This window comes from Oncorhynchus nerka, linkage group LG21 (genome assembly GCF_034236695.1).
Source record: "Oncorhynchus nerka isolate Pitt River linkage group LG21, Oner_Uvic_2.0, whole genome shotgun sequence".
In the NCBI taxonomy this organism is placed as follows: Eukaryota; Metazoa; Chordata; class Actinopteri; order Salmoniformes; family Salmonidae; genus Oncorhynchus; species Oncorhynchus nerka.
Window position 1 is genome coordinate 32,391,503 of NC_088416.1, and position 19,802 is coordinate 32,411,304.

General features: G+C 44.3%; 1 protein-coding gene across 1 annotated transcript; it reads right to left on the reverse strand.

Annotated features, from left to right (window-relative positions):
• Positions 1 to 735: 735 nt before the first annotated feature.
• Positions 736 to 11,126, reverse strand: LOC115104296 (cytoglobin-1-like). The gene is made up of 3 exons (XM_065006625.1): positions 10,805 to 11,126; positions 1,818 to 2,049; positions 736 to 1,717 (listed from the first exon to the last, which is right to left on the reverse strand). Exons 1-3 carry the CDS (start codon positions 10,945 to 10,947, stop codon positions 1,559 to 1,561), a joined length of 534 nt encoding a protein of 177 aa, XP_064862697.1. The 5' UTR covers positions 10,948 to 11,126; the 3' UTR covers positions 736 to 1,558.
• Between the last annotated feature and the right edge of the window lie 8,676 nt (positions 11,127 to 19,802).

Below are 19,802 nucleotides of genomic sequence, written 5' to 3' on the forward strand. Positions count from 1 at the left end.
AACTAGCACTGCAACGCTGTCATGGACCCTGATTTTGCTGTAGTAGCATACTCTCATGCTTAAAGTCATAATGAGTGTTTTGTTTTTATTGTGTAATGTCTCAGGGCTTTGATAGAGTAGAGTGTGTAGGCTAAATTAAACAAATGCATGCACTTGTAGGCTACTAGAATTCCTGAGTTTACTTGAACTTGATCTTGTGTAAAATCATTTATGTAATGAAAACCTAGATTAAGCCTTCATCTTGGGGACAAAGCATAGCTGTCTTAATGTTTGTGTGTTCATGTTCATGTCATTGTTTTCAGTGTCAGATTCGGCATATATGTAAATAACATATCAATAGTAGTTCTATTGCATCTTCATAGAAGTCATGGAGTAATCCAGACTCATTATACTAATGTATTGTTACTGCACCTTCTATTGTGTAATGATATCTATATACAGTAGGTTGGTATGGGGAAGCACATACGGTACACGAGTCTTTATTGATGCTGGCGTGAAAGGCCACATGTGCACTTGTGTTCCCACAACAATCAATGATGTGCAGGGAGAGGTGGTTGGATTCAGAACCGAGCAACACTCTCTCTGAGTGTCTCGTGACATGGGAGGTATAAATACCTTCAGGCCTCCTGCTAATCCACCTATCGCTAGGACTGCTGACTCACAGGGAGTAGGCCACAGCAGGAGGAAAGAGAGTGTTAATACCTCACAGTGAAAAACAAGGCATTAAGAATCATATGCATGTCATGATTTCCATCATAGATCATAATTGTTTTGGTTTATTATGTTATTATGCAGATACAGGCATTGATACAAAAAAAACATTTACATTGCTTAAATGTGGACACCACACCTCACAAGTTATTATTTCTCATTTTGTGACAGTAAAGTGGATCTGATTCTGAAGGGTGACTGATTCTGAAATACAATATAATGCCCAGGAAACAACAGCAAAGCATCACATGAAATTAACAAAGATCTTGATGTCAGTGTCAGGAATAAAGAAAGGCACAACCCAGGTTAACAACTGTGTGAGTAGCAGAAGACATTCTCTCCCCTGTATATCTGTTTTTGGTGTAAAGATAAAAATGTGTATGAGAGTGTACGTTTAGACAGTCTCTATGGCATAATACAGTTCTTATGTCTGCCAATCCTCAATCTTCAACATAATCTCATGGCAATGTAGCTGAAGAGACATCCAAGATTATATCAGTCTGTGTAGGGCTTATGCTCTACCTCAAACATAAATGCATACACACATATGGCTATTCACACACATTCCAACCAAAGTCGGCACAAACCACCACCCCATCGTTCATAAGAGAGTCCATCAGAAGGACACACCCCACAGTGGGGGCATGGGACAGATACAGGGAGGGAGCCATGATGATACATAGGAAGATTCTATGAGCAGATTCTATGAGCTCTGGAAAGATACATTTCTTCCCTTGAATGGTCAGACGTAGATCGTCCTCCTCCTAAGCCAAGGCCCAGTAGTAGTCAGTCTCCGGGAGTCCACAGTAGTCACTGACGGTTACTTTGACACAGACAGACAGATGGTTCACACAGCAGAGCTGGAGGCCCAGCCCACCTCCTCATACACGCCTTTCACGTGCCAGTAGACGGCATCAAGCAGTTTGGTCCACGCCCCTGCCACCTCTGGAGTGATGTAATCAGGAAAGTCTTTAACCAGCACCTCCAGAATTACCCCACACAGGATCTGAGAAAGAGAGAGAGGGAAATGGAATGAGTGATACATTTGCTTTGGTTCGCCTGTGGATAATGGTTATGTGAAAACATGTTGCCTGGTTCTTCCTCACCTTGAAGTAGACAGGCTCCACATTGTGTCTGAGTGCATGGGCCTTGCCCAGCAGATTCAGAACAGACACCATCTTGTCCCCGTCATGGAGGTTCTCCACCAGGGTGTTGATGGCGTTCATCACCCTGCGGGAGTGCTTCTTGAGCTGGGCACTCCTCTCCAGCTCCTTAGGGTCCTCCACCTGTTGGAACTGGCTAAAGTACTGCTTGGAGGAGGGGAAGTTCACAAAGAGCCTGTAGAAGAAAGGAGGTGCATTACTTGGCCCAGTGAGATATTATAAGTAAACATAGTTGGAGCGTGTTGACACAGCTGCAGAGCATATTTTCCCTTTTAATGTTTAACCACTTTCCAGGTTCTGTACAGGTTATGCTTAATTTACTCAACCATGGCCTGAGCACAAGCATGTGCTATTCAAACACAAGATAGCTGTGTTGATAAAAACATGCATTTCTTCTAGCTGATAAGGCAGAAGAAATGTGTCAGTTAACAAAAAAACTGAGTGAAGAAAGAAAAACAAGCACAATTATATCATGTACCACAGTATCACACTATCACCCCCAGCCTGTGATATACAGTATCACACCCAGCCTGTGATATATAGTATCACACCCAGCCTGTGATATACAGTATCACACCCAGTCTGTCATCATGCTACAGGTCTGTGTACATCCTGGCATTTCGGTGACTACTGCTATGTTCTCCTGAGTCTAGGAGACCTGTTCGTCCAGGTGATTGATTTATTTGGAAAAATATGCACTGGGTACAACCCAGGCGATAACAGGGTATAGCGATTCCACTTGTTTCCAATGTTGTCCCTGATGTCTGGTCTCAGTGGCCGACAGTGACAAGCTGCACAGCTCTCCCCTAAAACTCACAAAGCTGGTGTTTCATCATCTCCATGTCTGGCCATAGGATTAGCAGACCAACAGTGAAGTGCGCTAATGAAATTGAGATGGTTAGTTGGTTGCTTGTGTAATTACACACTGAAATAAACGGTCAGAATGGCTGTGTGTACTCAGGCAGCAGTGACTTCATCTGCTGCTTCCCTCTCACTGTGTTACTGTCGGGGTTGGAGACAATTAGCTCTACATCATAGGGATATACCATATGGTTGGTTTGGATGGATGCACCTACACCCACACTCATGTTCAACATTGGTTTGCTACAATATTTGTGTATTCCTGTCAGCGCTCGTAAACACCCAAACAAGGTATTAGGATAAGACATATTCCTTACGTACCACATATCTAATTCTCTACCATATAAAATCAGAATAACTCCAATGATGATATAGGTTTTCTTTGTGGAATAAACTGGTTTGAACACATTATGAAAGAGAATAGTATTGAGCAATAAACTACAGCCTACAGTGACCAGGGCAGATACAATACAGCTGTCTGTGTGTATCTGTTCCAGATGTCCCATACCTCTATCCTTTTGAAACCCACAACAGAAAATGGAAGCTTTATGGGGAAGCCATTGTGCTTCGATGAAAGCACATGGCTTCCACAACCTTCACCTGTGACATCAAGTGTTGGGAGGAAGCAGACAAGGAAGACAGAGGAGGGGGTGTCTCATTTTCTTCTGCATAAAGTGGAGGGTCTATGCAATGACTTTCAATTGTAAAGCCAGGTCCTCTGTTTCACTCATAAGTAGTGAAGACAGTGGTGTGTAATCTCTCCCTTGATCTATAGTGGCTGCATATAAATAGTCTCATTAGTGTTTTATAATCATCAGCCTGTTAATCCTACTCTGGGATAGGGCTCATTTCTGAGATACTTGCATGGCCGTTCTAAATGTGACATACTTTCCCGAGGTGGAAATTGTATAGGTATTTGATAAATGCAAATACAACTACATATGGATACCCTGGATTGTGTTACAATGAGATGCATCACTGATACAACATTTTCAGAGAGCTATGGGTATTTCACATTGGGTATTTTAGTTATGTAGAGAGCTAAATTAACCACGCATAGCTTTTAGAATTAAACTGACAGAGAGAGCAGTTGAGGTTTGAGGTTTAAGATTATACTTGAACATGCCTTCAAATCCTCAAAGATGCCGAAGATTCAAAGACCCCTTGACAGCTAAAGTGTGCTCCTTGTAAGTGTTCCATGTCACCATGTAATACTACAGGCATTTGGAATGCCTCAGAGCAATTTGAGGCTTAAGATATTTAAGTACCGGTATTCAAGTATTGCATCAAATGAAAGCATTGCAATTTACGACCAAGATGATGTCCTTTTAACTAGTCGTGGCCAAAAGTTTTGAGAATGACACAAATATTAATTCTCACAAAGTTTGCTGCTTCACTGTCTTTAGATACTTTTGTCAGATGTTACTATGGAATACTGAATATATAATTACAAGCATTGCATAAGTGTCAAAGGCTTTTATTGACAATTACACGAAGTTGATGCAAAGAGTCTGTCACGTTGTTCGTAATAATGATCGGACCAAGGCGCATCGTACTTTGAGTTCCACATACTTTTAATTAATGAAGTGAAACTTAAGCAAATACAAAACAAATAAAGAATAAACGAACCGTGACGACAATGCAGTGTGAACAGGCAACTAAACATAAACAATATCCCATAACCCACAGGTGGAAAAAATTATACTTAAGTATGATCCCCAATTAGAGACAACGATAACCAGCTGCCTCTAATTGGGAATCATACAAATCACCAACATTGTCACACCCTGACCCTAAAGAACCGTTTTATTTCTCTATTTGGTTAGGTCAGGGTGTGATTTGGGTGGGCATTCTATGTATTTCAATTTCTTTGTTTTTGGCCGAGTGTGGTTCCCACGTTGTCTCTGATTGAGAATCATACTTAGGCAGCCTTTTTCCCACCTAATGTTGTGGGTAATTATTTATTTTATGTGTGTGTTTGTGTGCGCCACGGTTGCGTCACATACGGTTTCTGTTGACCTGTTTTTTGTGAAGGTTTCACTTTATTAAAAACGTGGAATTACATGCACGCTGAACCTTGGCTCATCTATGACAGGGAGTTTGAAGACAGTGAACGTGACAAACATAGAAAATGAACCTAGAACCCCACATAGAAAATATAAACTAGAACAACCCCCCAGTCACACCCTGACCTACTCTACCATAGAAAATAAAAACTTTCTATGGTCAGGACGTGACAGTATCCCCCCCCCAAAGTTGCGGACTCCGACCGCAAAACCTTAAACAAAAAGGGAGGGTTAGGGGGGAACCCGCTCAGCTCTCGGATCCACCATCTGTGGTGGTGGCTCTGGTGCGGGCCGAAGAACCCACTCATCCCGCGGATCCAGCCATGGACCTAGGATGGACGCCGTGTCTGGGCTGGGCATCGGCGTAGAGGAGGGCTCCTGCCATGGAGCTGGACTGGACGCCGTGTTTGGACTGGACATCGGCACAGGGGAAAGCTCCCGCCATGGAGCGGGACTGGACGCTGTGCCTGGACTGGGCACCAACGCAGAAGAAGACTCTGGCCTTGGAGCTGGACTGGACGCCGTGTTTAGACTGGACATCGGCACAGGGGAAAGCTCACGCCATGGAGCGGGACTGTACGCTGTGCCTGGACTGGGCACCAACGCAGAAGAAGACTATGGCCTTGGAGCTGGACTGGACGCCGTGTTTAGACTGGGCATCGGCACAGGGGAAGGCTCCGGCCATGGAGCAGGAGGTTTCGGACCGTTGACCGTCGCAGGAATTTCTGGACTGTGAACCGTTGCAGGAGGTTCCAGACCGTTGACCGTCTCAGGAGGTTTCGGACCGTGGACTGTGTCAGGAGGTTTCGGACCGTGGACCGTGTCAGGAGATTTCGGACCGTGGACCGTCTCAGGAGGTTCCGGACTGTGGACCGCCGTTGGTGGTTCCGGACTGTGGGCGGTTGTTGGAGGTTCCGGAATGTGGACCGTTGTTGGAAGTTCCGGACTGTGAAACGTCGTCGGAAGCTCTGGACTTGGCACTGTCGCTGGAAGCTCTGTACTGGGAACATTTGCCGGAAGCTCTGGACTGGGAACTGTCGTCGGAAGCTCTGGACTGGGGATCGTCGCAGGAAGCCTGGTGCGTGGGGCCTGCACTGGTGATATCGGGCTGGTGACACGCACCTCAGGGCGAGTGCGGGGAGCAGGCACAGGACGTACTGGACTGGGGAAGCGCACTGGAGGCCTGATGCGTGGGGCCGGTACAGATGGCACCGGACTAGTGACACGCACTTCAGGGCGAGTGCGGGGAGGAGGCACAGGATGTACTGGACTGGGGACACACACTTCAGGGCGAGTGCGGGGAGGAGGCACAGGACGTACTGGATTGGGGACACGCACTTCAGGGAAAGTGCGAGGAGCAGGTGCAGGACGTACCTGACTGGGAAGACGCACTTGAGGGAGAGTGCGAGGAGCAGGCACAGGACGTACCGGGCTGTGGAGACGTACTGGAGACCTGGTGTGTATAGCCGGCATCAATGATACCGGTTCGATGAAACACCTCGCCCGGCAAATGCGAGGAGCTGGCACAGGACGTACTGGGCTGGGAAGGCGTACTGGAGACCTGGTGCGTAGAGCCGGCATCAATTGTACCGGAACTTTAACACACTTCTCAGGACGAGTACGGGGAGTTGGCACAGGACGTACTGGGCTGGGAAGGCGTACTGGAGACCTGGTGTGTATAGCCGGCATCAATTGTACCGGAACTTTAACACACTTCTCAGGACGAGTACGGGGAGTTGGCACAGGACGTACTGGGCTGGGAAGGCGTACTGGAGACCTGGTGCGTAGAGCCGGCATCAATTGTACCGGAACTTTAACACACTTCTCAGGATGAGTACGGAGAGCTGACTCAGGTGGCTTTAAATCGATAACACGGTCCTTAGGGAAAATGTTGTGCATCCTCCACCAATTCAATAACTCTCTCATTTCTCTCTCCTCCACATTCTCCCTCAACTCACTGACAGTCTCTGGTTCACTCCCCCCAACTCTCGCAGACCACTCCTCGCTCAATCTGTCCCAATATTCTTCCTCGGTCTCTGACTCACCCCTCAGCGTCGCCGACCACACCGTGTGCCCCCCCAAAAATGTTGGTCTTGCGACGTGGCCGCGAACCCTGGCGTTGTCGCTGTTCTCCATTATCTCCTTGCGTCTGCTGTGACTCCTGCTAAGGAAGGATCTCCTGTCCTTCCATTATTTCCTCCAAGGTCCAACTTATTTTCCCCATTGTAGCACACTGCTTGGTCCTGGTGTGATGGGACATTCTGCCACGTTGTTTGTAATAATGATCGGACCAAGGCGCAGCGTACTTTGAGTTCCACATACTTTTAATGAATGAAGTGAAACTTAAGCAAATACAAAACAAATAAAGAATAAACAAACCGAGACGACACTGCAGTGTGAACAGGCAACTAAACATAAACAATATCCCATAACCCACAGGTGGAAAAAAATGCTACTTAAGTATGATCCCCAATTAGAGACAACGATAACCACCTGCCTCTAATTGGGAATCATACAAATCACCAACATAGAAAATATAAACTAGAACAACCCCCCAGTCACGCCCTGACCTACTCTACCATAGAAAATAAAAGCTTTCTATGGTCAGGACGTGACAGAGTCAATATTTGCAGTGTTGACCCTTATTTTTCAAGACCTCTGCAATACGCCCTGGCATGCTGTCAATTAACTTCTGGGCCACACCCTGACTGATGGCAGCCCATTCTTGCATAATCAATGCTTGGAGTTTGTCAGAATTTGTGGGGTTTTGTTTGTCAGGATTAAGGTCTGGGGAGTTTCCTGGCCATGGACCCAAAATATTGATGTTTTGTTCCCCGAGCCACTTAGTTATCACTTTTGCCTAATGGCAAGGTGCTCAATCATGCTAGAAAAGGCATTGTTCGTCACCAAACTGTTCCTGGATGGTTGGGAGAAGTTGCTCTCAGAGGATGTGTTGGTACCATTCTTTATTCATGGCTGTGTTCTTAGGCAAAATTGTGAGTGAGCCCACTCCCTTGGCTGAGAAGCAACCCCACACATGGTCTCAGGATGCTTTCCTGTTGACATGACACAGGACTGATGGTAGCGCTCACCTTGTCTTCTCCAGACAAGCTTTTTTCCGGATGCCCCAAACATTCGGAAAGAGGTGTAACGATTTTCGTCCTCCTCTAAGGAGGAGTAGGAAGGATCGGACCAATACGCAGCATGGTAAGTGTCCACGTTAAATTTATTCAATAACTGAATACTGAAACACAAAGTAAATAAAAGAACAACCGAAACAGTCCTGTCTGGTAGAGACAGAAAACAATCCCCCACAACCAAAATTAGGAAAACAGGCTACCTAAGTATGATTCTCAATCAGAGACAACGATCGACAGCTGCCTGCCAGCTGCAATCTTACTGGCAGCAATATCCTTGCCTGTGAAGCCCTTTTTGTGCAAAGCAATGATGACGGCACGTGTTTCCTTGCAGGTAACCAAGTTTGACAGAGGAAGTTTGACAGAGGAAGAACAATTCCAAGCACCACCCTCCTTTTGAAGCTTCCAATCTGTTATTCGAACTCAATCAGCATGACAGAGTGATCTCCAGCCTTGTCCTTGTCAACACTCACACCTGTGTTAATTAACGAGAGAATCACTGACATGATGTCGGCTGGTCCTTTTATGGCAGGGCTGAAATGCAGTGGAAATGTTTTCTGGGGATTCAGTTAATTTGCATGGCAAAGAGGGACTTTGCAATTAATTGCAATTCATCTGATGACTCTTCATACCATTCTGGAGTATATGCATATTACCATCATACAAACTAAGGCAGCAGACTTTGTGAAAATTAATATTTGTGTCATTCTCAAAACTTTTGGCCACGACTGTATTTAACTAACTATTTAGCAGTTTTATGGCTTGGGGTGGAAGCTGCTAGGGTCCTGCTGGTTCTAGAATTGGTGCATTGGTACCGCTTGTCATGCAGTAGCTGAGATAACAGTCTATGACTTCGGTGGCTGGAGTCTTAGACAAATTTTATGGCCTTCCTTTAACACAGCCTAGTATAGAGGTACTGGATGGCAGGGAGCTCGGCACCAGTGATTTACTTGGCTGTCCGCACTACCCTCTGCAGTGCCTTGCAGTCGGATGCCAAGTAGTTGCCATACCAAGTGGTGTGCAGCCAGTCAAGATGCTGTCAATGGTGTGACGTCTGCAAACTTAATGACGGAGTCGCGCAGAGCCACGCAGTCATGGTTGAACAGGGAGTACAGGAGGGGACTCTGAGGGTCCCTGTGATGAGAGTCAGTGTGGCAGATGTGTTGTTGCCTGCCCTCACCACCTGGGGATGTCCCGGCAGGAAGTCAAGGATCCAGTTGCAGAGGTAGGTGTTCAGTCCCAGGGTCCTTAGCTAAGTGATGAGCTTGGAAGGCACTATGGTATTGAACGCTGAGCTATAGTAAATGAACAGCATTCTAACGTAGGTGTTCCTTTTGTCCAAGTGGGAAAGGGCAATAGAGGTTGCGTCATCTGTGGATCTGTTGGAGAGGTATGCGAATTGGAGTCTGTCCAGGGTGTCTGGGATGATGGTTGGGATGTGAGCCATGACCAGCCTTTCAATTGCATTTCATGGCTACAGATGTGAATGCTTGTCATTTACACAGGTTACCTTGGCATTCTTGTGCACAGGGACTTTGGTGGTCTGCTAGAAACATGTAGGTACCTGTGAGGGTTCAGTCAGGAGTCAGGTCAGAAATCCCTGGTCTGCAGATATGTGAAACATGATCTGCCCTCAGAGAGGGAGCACCCGCAGAGCCAAATATGTCAGATTGGAATAAACAGCAAGATGGATTGAGCTGCACGCTTTCCCCTCCGATTCTGCCAACTGATAGGAAGGGAGCCAATTTCAGATGCAATAGCTCAGATATGAGTGATGGCGCTCTCTCTAACAGACTCTGTCTAACAGACAGAGAGCATGCAAGTCAAGTCAATCGTCATGTTATAATCTTCACAGTTCCCTTCCTATCAGTTCCCTTCATTTATAGTGGGGATCATGCAAGGGTCATGGAGAGATTGCAATCTAGGTTGCAAGAACATGGTTATTTATTAAACTCAACTATTGCAACACGATTTGGTAAAACAACCATTGAGCAAGATAAGGAGCCATGTGCAATTTCCATGTTGGCAATGTAATAATTAAGGAGAAACAATCTTTAGCCTGGTTCTAAAATCAGCCTTGGTTGAGGCCCTGAACATCCCTATGATAACAAGATGCTGCTGAGAGTTTTGCTCCCTGTGGTGGCAGAAGCTGTTGCCACTGGTCAGGGGACTGCAATCACCAGCTCTGTTTGTGTGTGTGTGTGTGTGTGTGTGTGTGTGCGCACACATATTGTTCAGCAAGAACAATATGTGGGGCCTCCCGGTTGGCGCAGTGGTTAAGGGCGCTGTACTGCAGCGCCAGCTGTGCCACCAGAGACTCTGGGTTCGCGCCCAGGCTCTGTCGAAACGACGCACAATTGGCCTAGCGTCGTCCGGGTTAGGGAGGGTTTGGCCGGTAGGGAAATCCTTGTTTCATCGCGCACCAGCGACCAAGGTTGCCAGGTACACGCACGGTGTTTCCTCCGACACATTGGTGCGGCTGGCTTCCGGGTTGGATGTGTTAAGCAGTGCGGCTTGGTTGGGTTGTGTATCGGAGGACGCATGACTTTCAACCTTCGTCTCTCCTGAGCCCGTACGGGAGTTGTAGCGGTGAGACAAGATAGCAGCTACTAAACAATTGGATACCACGAAATTGGGGAGAAAAAGGGGTAAAATTCAAAAAACAAAAACAAAAAAAAGAACAATATGTGTGTGCTGTGTTGAAACAGTCAGCATTCAGTAAGTTACAGCTCTTCTGTCATCAGCCCTCCACAACTCCCCAAATGGAAATGGGTGCACCTAGGCAAGTTTTTCAGTGTCTTTAGACTGACAATTTCAAGATGTTAAAGGCAAGAAACAAGGGAAAGAGAGTATAGGTAAAGTTTACCTGATGAGAATGGCCACCCCGACATCATCACAGTTCTGGTAGACTTTGGCCCAGGTGTCCTTGATCATCTCTCTCTCTGAGTCACAGAGTGGATCTAGGCGCTCCAGGCGATCTCCATTTACCTGTCCCTGCTGCCTCTCCATCCAGGAGTCCTATAGTGCTGCAGGAGTAGTGTGTTGAAGACAGCTGATAAGAGTCCCCAAGAACACAACCCAGTTCCCTTTGTTTACACAGTCTCTCTGTTCAAACAATCCCCTTTTTATTACCCTTCTCTTGCTGAGAGACCCTCTCTCAACCTTTTCTGAGTGAGTGAATGAGGAACACACTAAAAAGCGAGCGGAAGAGAGCGCACACAGAGTGAGGAGGAGCCACACACCTCCCCCCTCTCTCTCTTTCTCTCCCCTCTCCCTCCCCACCCAATTTGGTACTTGCCTATTTTCAGTTTTTGTGTGTTCATCAAATAAAATTGTATTGGTCACATACACATGTTCAGCAGATTTTATTGTGGGTGTAGCGAAGTGCTTCATGTTTGTGCGTGTGTGTGTGTGTATGGGAGGGGATATTGAGAGGAAAAGCATTCAGATTTTTCAAGAGTAATATGTGGAAAAACAGTTCATGTGTGAAAGTTAAATATTTAAAAAAAATATTTTTGAATTTCCCGCGCCACCTTTTCAGCGGAATGTTGGGGGGGGGGGGGGGGGTTCCGTTAGCGGAACGTGTGTCCTAGACAGGTTTTAACAGCTATAGGGCATTGTGAAAATGATCTGCAGTAGACAAAATGTTATGTTTGCTCTCATATATGAACACAGATAAAGGGCATTGCTCAATAGATGAAGGTATGCTAGAAATGGAGCAGACTTTTGTTGGTTTAGTTTTCCTCCATAAAAAAAGGAAAGATCATATCAGTAACTAGAATTGTATTTCTGTTGTCCACAGGTACACTCCCTGAAGTATCAAGTTGCACATTTACACACCTCGACAATTCATGGCTTGGTTACTGTTGCCAGTGTTATCTCCAGACATGTCTTGTTATGAATTAAGTTTGATCCTCCTTTTGCTTTTGAGATTGTGCTTTGACATTGGTGTAGAAGTTACCTTATTATCTCACAATCTCCTTCTTTCCGTCCTTGTGGTTTGGTAATAATAGATACAGTAACAACAGAGGGGGTTGGGGACCTAATCAACAAGAGACTTGTGGATTGGATGTGTAAGCAGAAAGTAGGTTACATGGGAGTCAAAAAAATCACTATCATATAAGGGTTACAAGCTTGAGCTGATACATGTTCAACACCTTGCTTTGTGAGGTCCAATTCCTGTAAAAGTTATTCTAAACGTCTCCATCAAGGAAATCTATGTGAAACATGAAAGATGTCCATAGAGAGGACAGTTTTTCACTTGTACTTTTGAATATGAGAGGGATCGATGTTTTGCAAGATATAAACTATAAAGTAGTGTGAACTTGAACACATACCCAATGATTAAGGGCAGGTTTGCTGGGTGTGGACGTTGTCTTGTCAATGAAAAATATATGGGAATAGGTTAGTCAAGCGGTGAGCAGTGCAAGCTGGAACATGTGCCACTGTGACTCTGTAATTGATACTGTGAATTTGATACACTGGACTGCTTTCCACATGATGCTAATGATCTTCCAGGGTCTTCAGTAGGTGTTAGCTTACACTCACAAGACACGGCTTGCAAAGTGTTTCACATAAACAATATCTTTGTTACCGCACTGATCTTTCTCCTTATGTTGTGGCATATTAGTGTGTAGCTCAAACGGTTTGGACGCTACAGACAGAAGTTGGCAGATCGCCCAAATGCTTGAGAACCTCATCGTGTTCATGAGAGTCTCATCTTCCCATAGAGGGGTCCTAATCGATTTCTAGGCCAAACCGTTTGACAAACACCGCTCTAGATTTCCACAGGGGTGCTGACATCATCCTTAGGGGGTGATGGATTTTGATGGGCATTTTTTTATTGTGTTACTTAGATTGACGCCCGGGTCTGATTACAACTTGACAGTTGTTGACCTCAAGGTTATTTTGAGCAATTGCAAGAAGAAACCAAATGAACAGGAACCAACACAGATAAAGGGCATTGCTCAATAGATGAAGGTATGCTAGAACTGGAGCAGACTTTTGTTGGTTTAGTTTTCCTCCATAAAAAAAGGAAAGATCATATCAGTAACTAGAATTGTATTTCTGTTGTCCACAGGTACACTCCCTGAAGTATCAAGTTGCACATTTACACACCTCGACAATTCATGGCTTGTTTACTGTTGGCAGTGTTATCTCCAGACATGTCTTGTTATGAATTAAGTTTGATCCTCAAATCAAATCAAATTTATTTGTCACATACACATGGTTGGCAGATGTTAATGCGAGTGTAGCGAAATGCTTGTGCTTCTAGTTCCGACAATGCAGTAATAACCAACAAGTAATCTAACCTAACAATTCCAAAACTACTACCTTATACACACATGTGTAAAGGGATAAAGAATATGTACATAAAGATATATGAATGAGTGATGGTACAGAACGGCATAGGCAAGATGCAGTCGATGGTATTGAGTACAGTATATACATATGAGATGAGTAATGTAGGGTATGTAAACAAAGTTGGCATAGTTTAAAGTGGCTAGTGATACATGTATTACATAAAGATGCAGTAGATGAAATAGGGTACAGTATATACATATGAGATGAGTAATGTAGGGTTCGTAAACATTATATTAAGTAGCATTGTATAAAGTGGTTAGTGATATATTTTACATCAATTTCCATCAATTCCCATTATTAAAGTGGCTGGAGTTGAGTCAGTGTGTTGGCAGCAGCCACTCAATGTTAGTGGTGGCTGTTTAACAGTCTGATGGCCTTGAGATAGAAGCTGTTTTTCAGTCTCTCGGTCCCTGCTTTGATGCACCTGTACTGACCTCGCCTTCTGGATGATAGCGGGGTGAACAGGCAGTGGCTCGGGTGGTTGTTGTCCTTGATGATCTTTATGGCCTTCCTGTGACATCGGATGGTGTAGGTGTCCTGGAGGGCAGGTAGTTTGCCCCCGGTGATGCGTTGTGCAGACCTCACTACCCTCTGGAGAGCCTTACGGTTGTGGGCGGAGTAGTTGCCGTACCAGGCAGTGATACAGCCCGACATGATGCTCTCGATTGTGCATCTGTAGAAGTTTGTGAGTGCTTTTGGTGACAAGCCAAATTTCTTCAGCCTCCTGAGGTTGAAGAGGCGCTGCTGGTCCTTCTTCACGACGCTGTCTGTGTGGTTGGACCAATTCAGTTTGTCCGTGATGTGTATGCCGAGGAACATAAAACTTACTACCCTCTCCACTACTGTCCCATTGATGTGGATAGGGGGGTGCTCCCTCTGCTGTTTCCTGAAGTCCACATTCATCTCCTTTGTTTTGTTGACGTTGAGTGTGAGGTTATTTTCCTGACACCACACTCCGAGGGCCCTCACCTCCTCCCTGCAGGCCGTCTCGTCGTTGTTGGTAATCAAGCCTACCACTGTAGTGTCGTCCGCAAACTTGATGATTGAGCTGGAGGCGTGCATGGCCACGCAGTCATGGGTGAACAGGGAGTACAGGAGAGGGCTCAGAACGTACCCTTGTGGGGCCCCAGTGTTGAGGATCAGCGGGGTGGAGATGTTGTTACCTACCCTCACCACCTGGGGGTGGCCCGTCAGGAAGTCCAGTACCCAGTTGCACAGGGCGGGGTCGAGACCCAGGGTCTCGAGCTTGATGACGAGTTTGGAGGGTACTATGGTGTTCAATGCTGAGCTGTAGTCGATGAACAGCATTCTCACATAAGTATTCCTCTTGTCCAGATGGGTTAGGGCAGTGTGCAGTGTGGTTGAGATTGCATCGTCTGTGGACCTATTTGGGCGGTAAGCAATTTGGAGTGGGTCTAGGGTGTCAGGTAGGGTGGAGGTGACTAGTCTCTCAAAGCACTTCATGATGACGGAAGTGAGTGCTATGGGGCGGTAGTCGTTTAGCTCAGTTACCTTAGCTTTCTTGGGAACAGGGACAATGGTGGCCCTCTTGAAGCATGTGGGAACAGCAGACTAGGATAAGGATTGATTGAATATGTCCATAACTGTGACTCATGCTCTGAGGACGCAGCTGGGGATGCCGTCTGGGCCTGCAGCCTTGCGAGGGTTAACACGTTTAAATGTTTTCCTCATGTTGGCTGCAGTGAAGGAGAGTCCAGGAGAGTCCGCAGGTTTTGGTTGCGGGCTGTGTCAGTGGCACTGTATTGTCCTCAAAGCGGGCAAAACAGTTATTTAGTCTGCCTGGGAGCAAGACATCCTGGTCCGTGATGGGGCTGGTTTTCTTTTTGTAATCCGTGATTGACTGTAGACCCTGCCACATACCTCTTGTGTCTGAGCCGTTGAATTGTGACTCTACTTTGTCTCTATACTGATGCTTAGCTTGTTTGATTGCCTTGCTGAGGGAATAGCTACACTGTTTGTATTCGGTCATGTTTCCGGTCACCTTTCCCTGGTTAAAAGCAGTGGTTCGGGCTTTCAGTTTCACGTGAATGCTGCCATCAGTCCACGGTTTCTGGTTTGGGAATGTTTTAATCATTGCTATGGGAACGACATCATCAATGCACTTTCTAATGAACTCGCTCCTCCTTTTTCTTTTGAGATTGTGCTTTGACATTGGTGTAGAAGTTACCTTATTATCTCACAATCTCCTTCTTTCCGTCCTTGTGGTTTGGTAATAATAGATACAGTAACAACAGAGGGGGTTGGGGACCTAATCAACAAGAGACTTGTGGATTGGATGTGTAAGCAGAAAGTAGGTTACATGGGAGTCAAAAAATCACTATCATATAAGGGTTACAAGCTTGAGCTGATACATGTTCAACACCTTGCTTTGTGAGGTCCAATTCCTGTAAAAGTTATTCTAAACGTCTCCATCAAGGAAATCTATGTGAAACATGAAAGATGTCCATAGAAAGTACATTTTTTAACTTGTACTTTTGAATATGAGAGGGATTGATGTTTTGCAAGATATAAACTATAAAGTAGTGTGAACTTGAACACATACCCAATGATTAAGGGCAGGTTTGCTGGGTGTGGACGTTGTCTTGTCAATGAAAAATATATGGGAATAGGTTAGTCAAGCGGTGAGCAGTGCAAGCTGGAACATGTGCCACTGTGACTCTTGTAATTGAAATTGTGAATTTGATACACTGGACTGCTTTCCACATGATGCTAATGATCTTCCAGGGTCTTCAGTAGGCGTTAGCTTACACTCACAAGACAAGGCTTACAAAGTGTTTCACATAAAAAATATATTTGTTACCGCACTGATCTTTCTCCTTATGTCGTGGCATATTAGTGTGTAGCCCAAACTGTTTGGACACTACAGACAGAAGTTGGCAGATGGCCCAAATGCTTGAGAACCTCATCGTGTTCATGAGTATAACGGCTTTCTTCCTGGGAAGGAGAGGAGGACCAAAATTACATTTACATTACATTTAAGTGTCTTATCCAGAGCGTTACAAATTGGTGCATTCAAAGAGGTGGGGTTTCAGGTGTCTCCGGAAGGTGGACTCCGCTGTCCTGGCGTGAGGGAGTTTGTTCCACTCATTGGGGGCCAGAGCAGCGAACAGTTTTGACTGGGCTGAGCGGGAACTGTACTTCCTCAGTGGTAGGGAGGCGAGCAGGCCAGAGGTGGATGAACGCAGTGCCCTTGTTTGGGTATAACGGCTTTCTTCCTGGGAAGGAGAGGAGGACCAAAATGCAGCGTAGCTAAAGTTCCTGGTTCTTTAATAAGAGAAACTAAACATGAACAAAATGCAAAACCGAAACAGTTCTATCTGGTGCAGAAAACACAAAGACAAGAAACAATCACCCACCAAACCCAACACAAAACAGGCTACCTAAATATGGTTCCCAATCAGAGACAATGACTAACACCTGCCTCTGATTGAGAACCATATCAGGCCAAACCTAGAAATATACAAACTAGACACACAACATAGAATGCCCACCCAGCTCACGTCCTGACCAACACTAAAACAAGGAAAACACACAAGAACTATGGTCAGAACGTGACAATGAGAGTCTCATCTTCCCATAGAGGGGTCCTAATCGATTTCTAGGCCAAACCGTTTGGACGCTACAGGTGATTTTGTGAGAAAATCATGGTCTGACAAACACAGCTCTAGCTTGATTTCCACAGGGGCGCTGACATCATCCTTAGGGGGTGACGGATTTTGATGGGCATTTTTTAAAATTGTGTTACTTAAGATTGACGCACGGTCTGATTAAAATTTGACAGTTGTTGACCTCTTGAGGTTATTTTGAGCAATTGCAAGAAGAAAACAAATGAACAGGAACCAACCCACCCAACCACACACACACACACACACACACACACACACACACACACACACACACACACACACACACACACACACACACACACACACACACACACAGGTGCTAAAATGTTTCCATGCTTATTTTATACATAGCCTAAAGGAAAACATGAATGTATTGTTTTTGGGTATCCTTTGTAGGATAGATAGATCAGAGATGTCCTGTCAACACAGCAGTAGTGCATCACATCAGCACTATCCGCATGATGATTGCTGCAAGAAGCAAATTAGGTTTAACTAAACTCTTGATTTCAAACCCAAAGTTCGGCAGATCGCGATATTGAATCCTTTCATTTGACCGTCCAAACGCATTGTATGCAGCCGGCAATACATTCCTATCCCTAGTGGACTTTTTTTGTACCTGAAACATTCTCCATTAAGGCTGCAAAGGCTTCACCTTCCTCATTAGCTTTATTTAATAGAGAGAAGGCGGAAACAATTGGGAAAATATGTGTACTTTCCTTGTAAAAAAACAAACATTTTCCACCGCCCTGCTAGAGTGACTAAATGTTTCATCGGCAGGTTTTCTTGTCATGGTCCTTAATTTATAAACACAATTTTTCTCCACACAGATATTATATATGGAATAATCGGGATATATTGTATAAAAATACCTCTCTGTTTTTAGAATATTGGTTCAGAAATAATATCCTATTGGTGAGCCAACTGGTAAATGCAGAGGGTCTTTTACTCTGTTATAAAGAATTCTTATCACTTTACAAGGTCCCTGTAACACCTAAAGATTTTGCAATTGTTTTAGATGCCATTCCCTCAGGTGTTGCTATGTTATTCAGGAACATGTCAAGACCTGACCCTCAGAGCCTACCTTCTATTGACCCTGTTGACTCATCAGTAGGAAAGATTTGTTTCTCTTTTGGTCCATTCAACAACAGAGCGATACGATCCTTGTTTCAGCAGGATGTTGTATCTATACCTTATGTCATGCCTTATTGGAATGGATTTATTGATAATATCTGTTGGAAAAAAGTTTGGATGTTGCCACACACATACCTACTTGTTAACAAAATTAAGGAAGTTTCCTTTAAAATGATTCATAAATATTATCCTGCCAACCACTATATGAAGAAGTTTAAGGAAAACATCAACTCAAATTGCTCCTTTTGTAATGACCACCCAGAAACAGTGTTGCATCTTTTTTGGCATTTTATGCATGTAAGAAAACTGTGGCAAGACATCAGTAGGTTCATAATTGAACACATTTATGAAGATTTTACACTATTGTGGAGAGATGTACTGTTTGGATTCTTTACATACAATAGAAATAAGCGGAATCATTTTTATGTAATTAATTTCATTATTCTTTTGGCCAAATTTCATATACACAAATGTAAAACAGAAAAACACATTTTCGTACCCTACAAAAAGAAATTGAACTGTATTTTAAGACGGTTAAATGCTCTACTAACATAAAAGCTGTTAGAATTGTAAGTAATTGTAATGTGATATTGTACCCCCTAGCTCGATTGTCTATTGTTTGTAATCTATGTATGCTTGTGTTCCCTCATGTGCTTTATGTATTGATTTGATATTTAAAAAAATAAAAAAAATAAAAAAGAGTGACTAAATGTTAATCCCAGATGTTGTGTATCGCGTTCAGCCAATCAGGTTGCAGCAGTCTGTTTTTTCACCGCTAACCTAATAGAGCCCCACAGTGGAGTTGTCATAATACAAATAGAACGTAGTGATCCAACAGGGAAATGGTTCCAATCATTTTTACACTATACGTTTTTTCCATAGGGGATTTTAGAAACAATTAAAATAAGGGCTGTGTTTCATGTAGGCTTACATTGGCATGATGTTTTGATAACCATGTAAATCTCTCTCAGAGTTTTATCAAAATATTTGCCTCTATTTATTCTCATATAATCGAAAAAGCTAATTAGCATCAAAGTAGACATCATACAAGACTACAAATCCCTGCAAGCTCCTGATCTTTTCAACTCATTCAATCAAAATAACAAATCTTTTGACTAATTTCATTCATTTGAGTAAGTAATGCCCAGAGCAGGCAGGACCAGCAAATGATGAATTAAAAACTCCAAAGAGTCATGATTCTTACAAGCCTCTCATTCACATCTCATAAAGCCAGCCCAGTGGCGCAGTCTAAGGGCTGCATGTCAGTGCAAGAGGTGTCACTCCTACATGGTTCAAATCCTACTACAATCCCTGGTTCAAATCCAGGCTGTATCACATCTGGCTGTGATTGGGAGTCCCATAGGGTGGTGCACAATTGGCCCAGTGTCATCTGGGTTTGGCTGGGGTGGGCCATCATTCTAAATAATACTCTGTTCTTAACTAACTTGCCTGGTTAAATAAAATACAACAATAGAATAAGATGGACGGTGAAATGAAACGACTCAATATCGCTGTCTGCTGGCCTTTGGGCTACTTGACTCCCAGTGCAGGAATCTATATAACTAATTTATTAAAAAACACTCCCGTTTCCAACTAAAAATACATAACATCACTAACTCAACTAATAACAGGCGGCAGGTCTGTCAAATAAATAAAAAATACTTTCCCCAGATTGGTATTTTGATTCGGTTCAGGATGATTTTGTTGTTGTTGGTGTTGTTC

Bases quoted from the DNA above. Each gene is read 5' to 3' on its own strand.
- LOC115104296 (XM_065006625.1), bottom strand. From the start codon at position 10,947: ATGGAGAGGCAGCAGGGACAGGTAAATGGAGATCGCCTGGAGCGCCTA. The intron at 2,050-10,804 runs GTAAACTTTACC...TTTCTTCTACAG, and splicing joins GGGGTGGCCATTCTCATCAG to GCTCTTTGTGAACTTCCCCT. The intron at 1,718-1,817 runs GTGAGGAAGAAC...TCTCTTTCTCAG, and splicing joins TGGAGCCTGTCTACTTCAAG to ATCCTGTGTGGGGTAATTCT.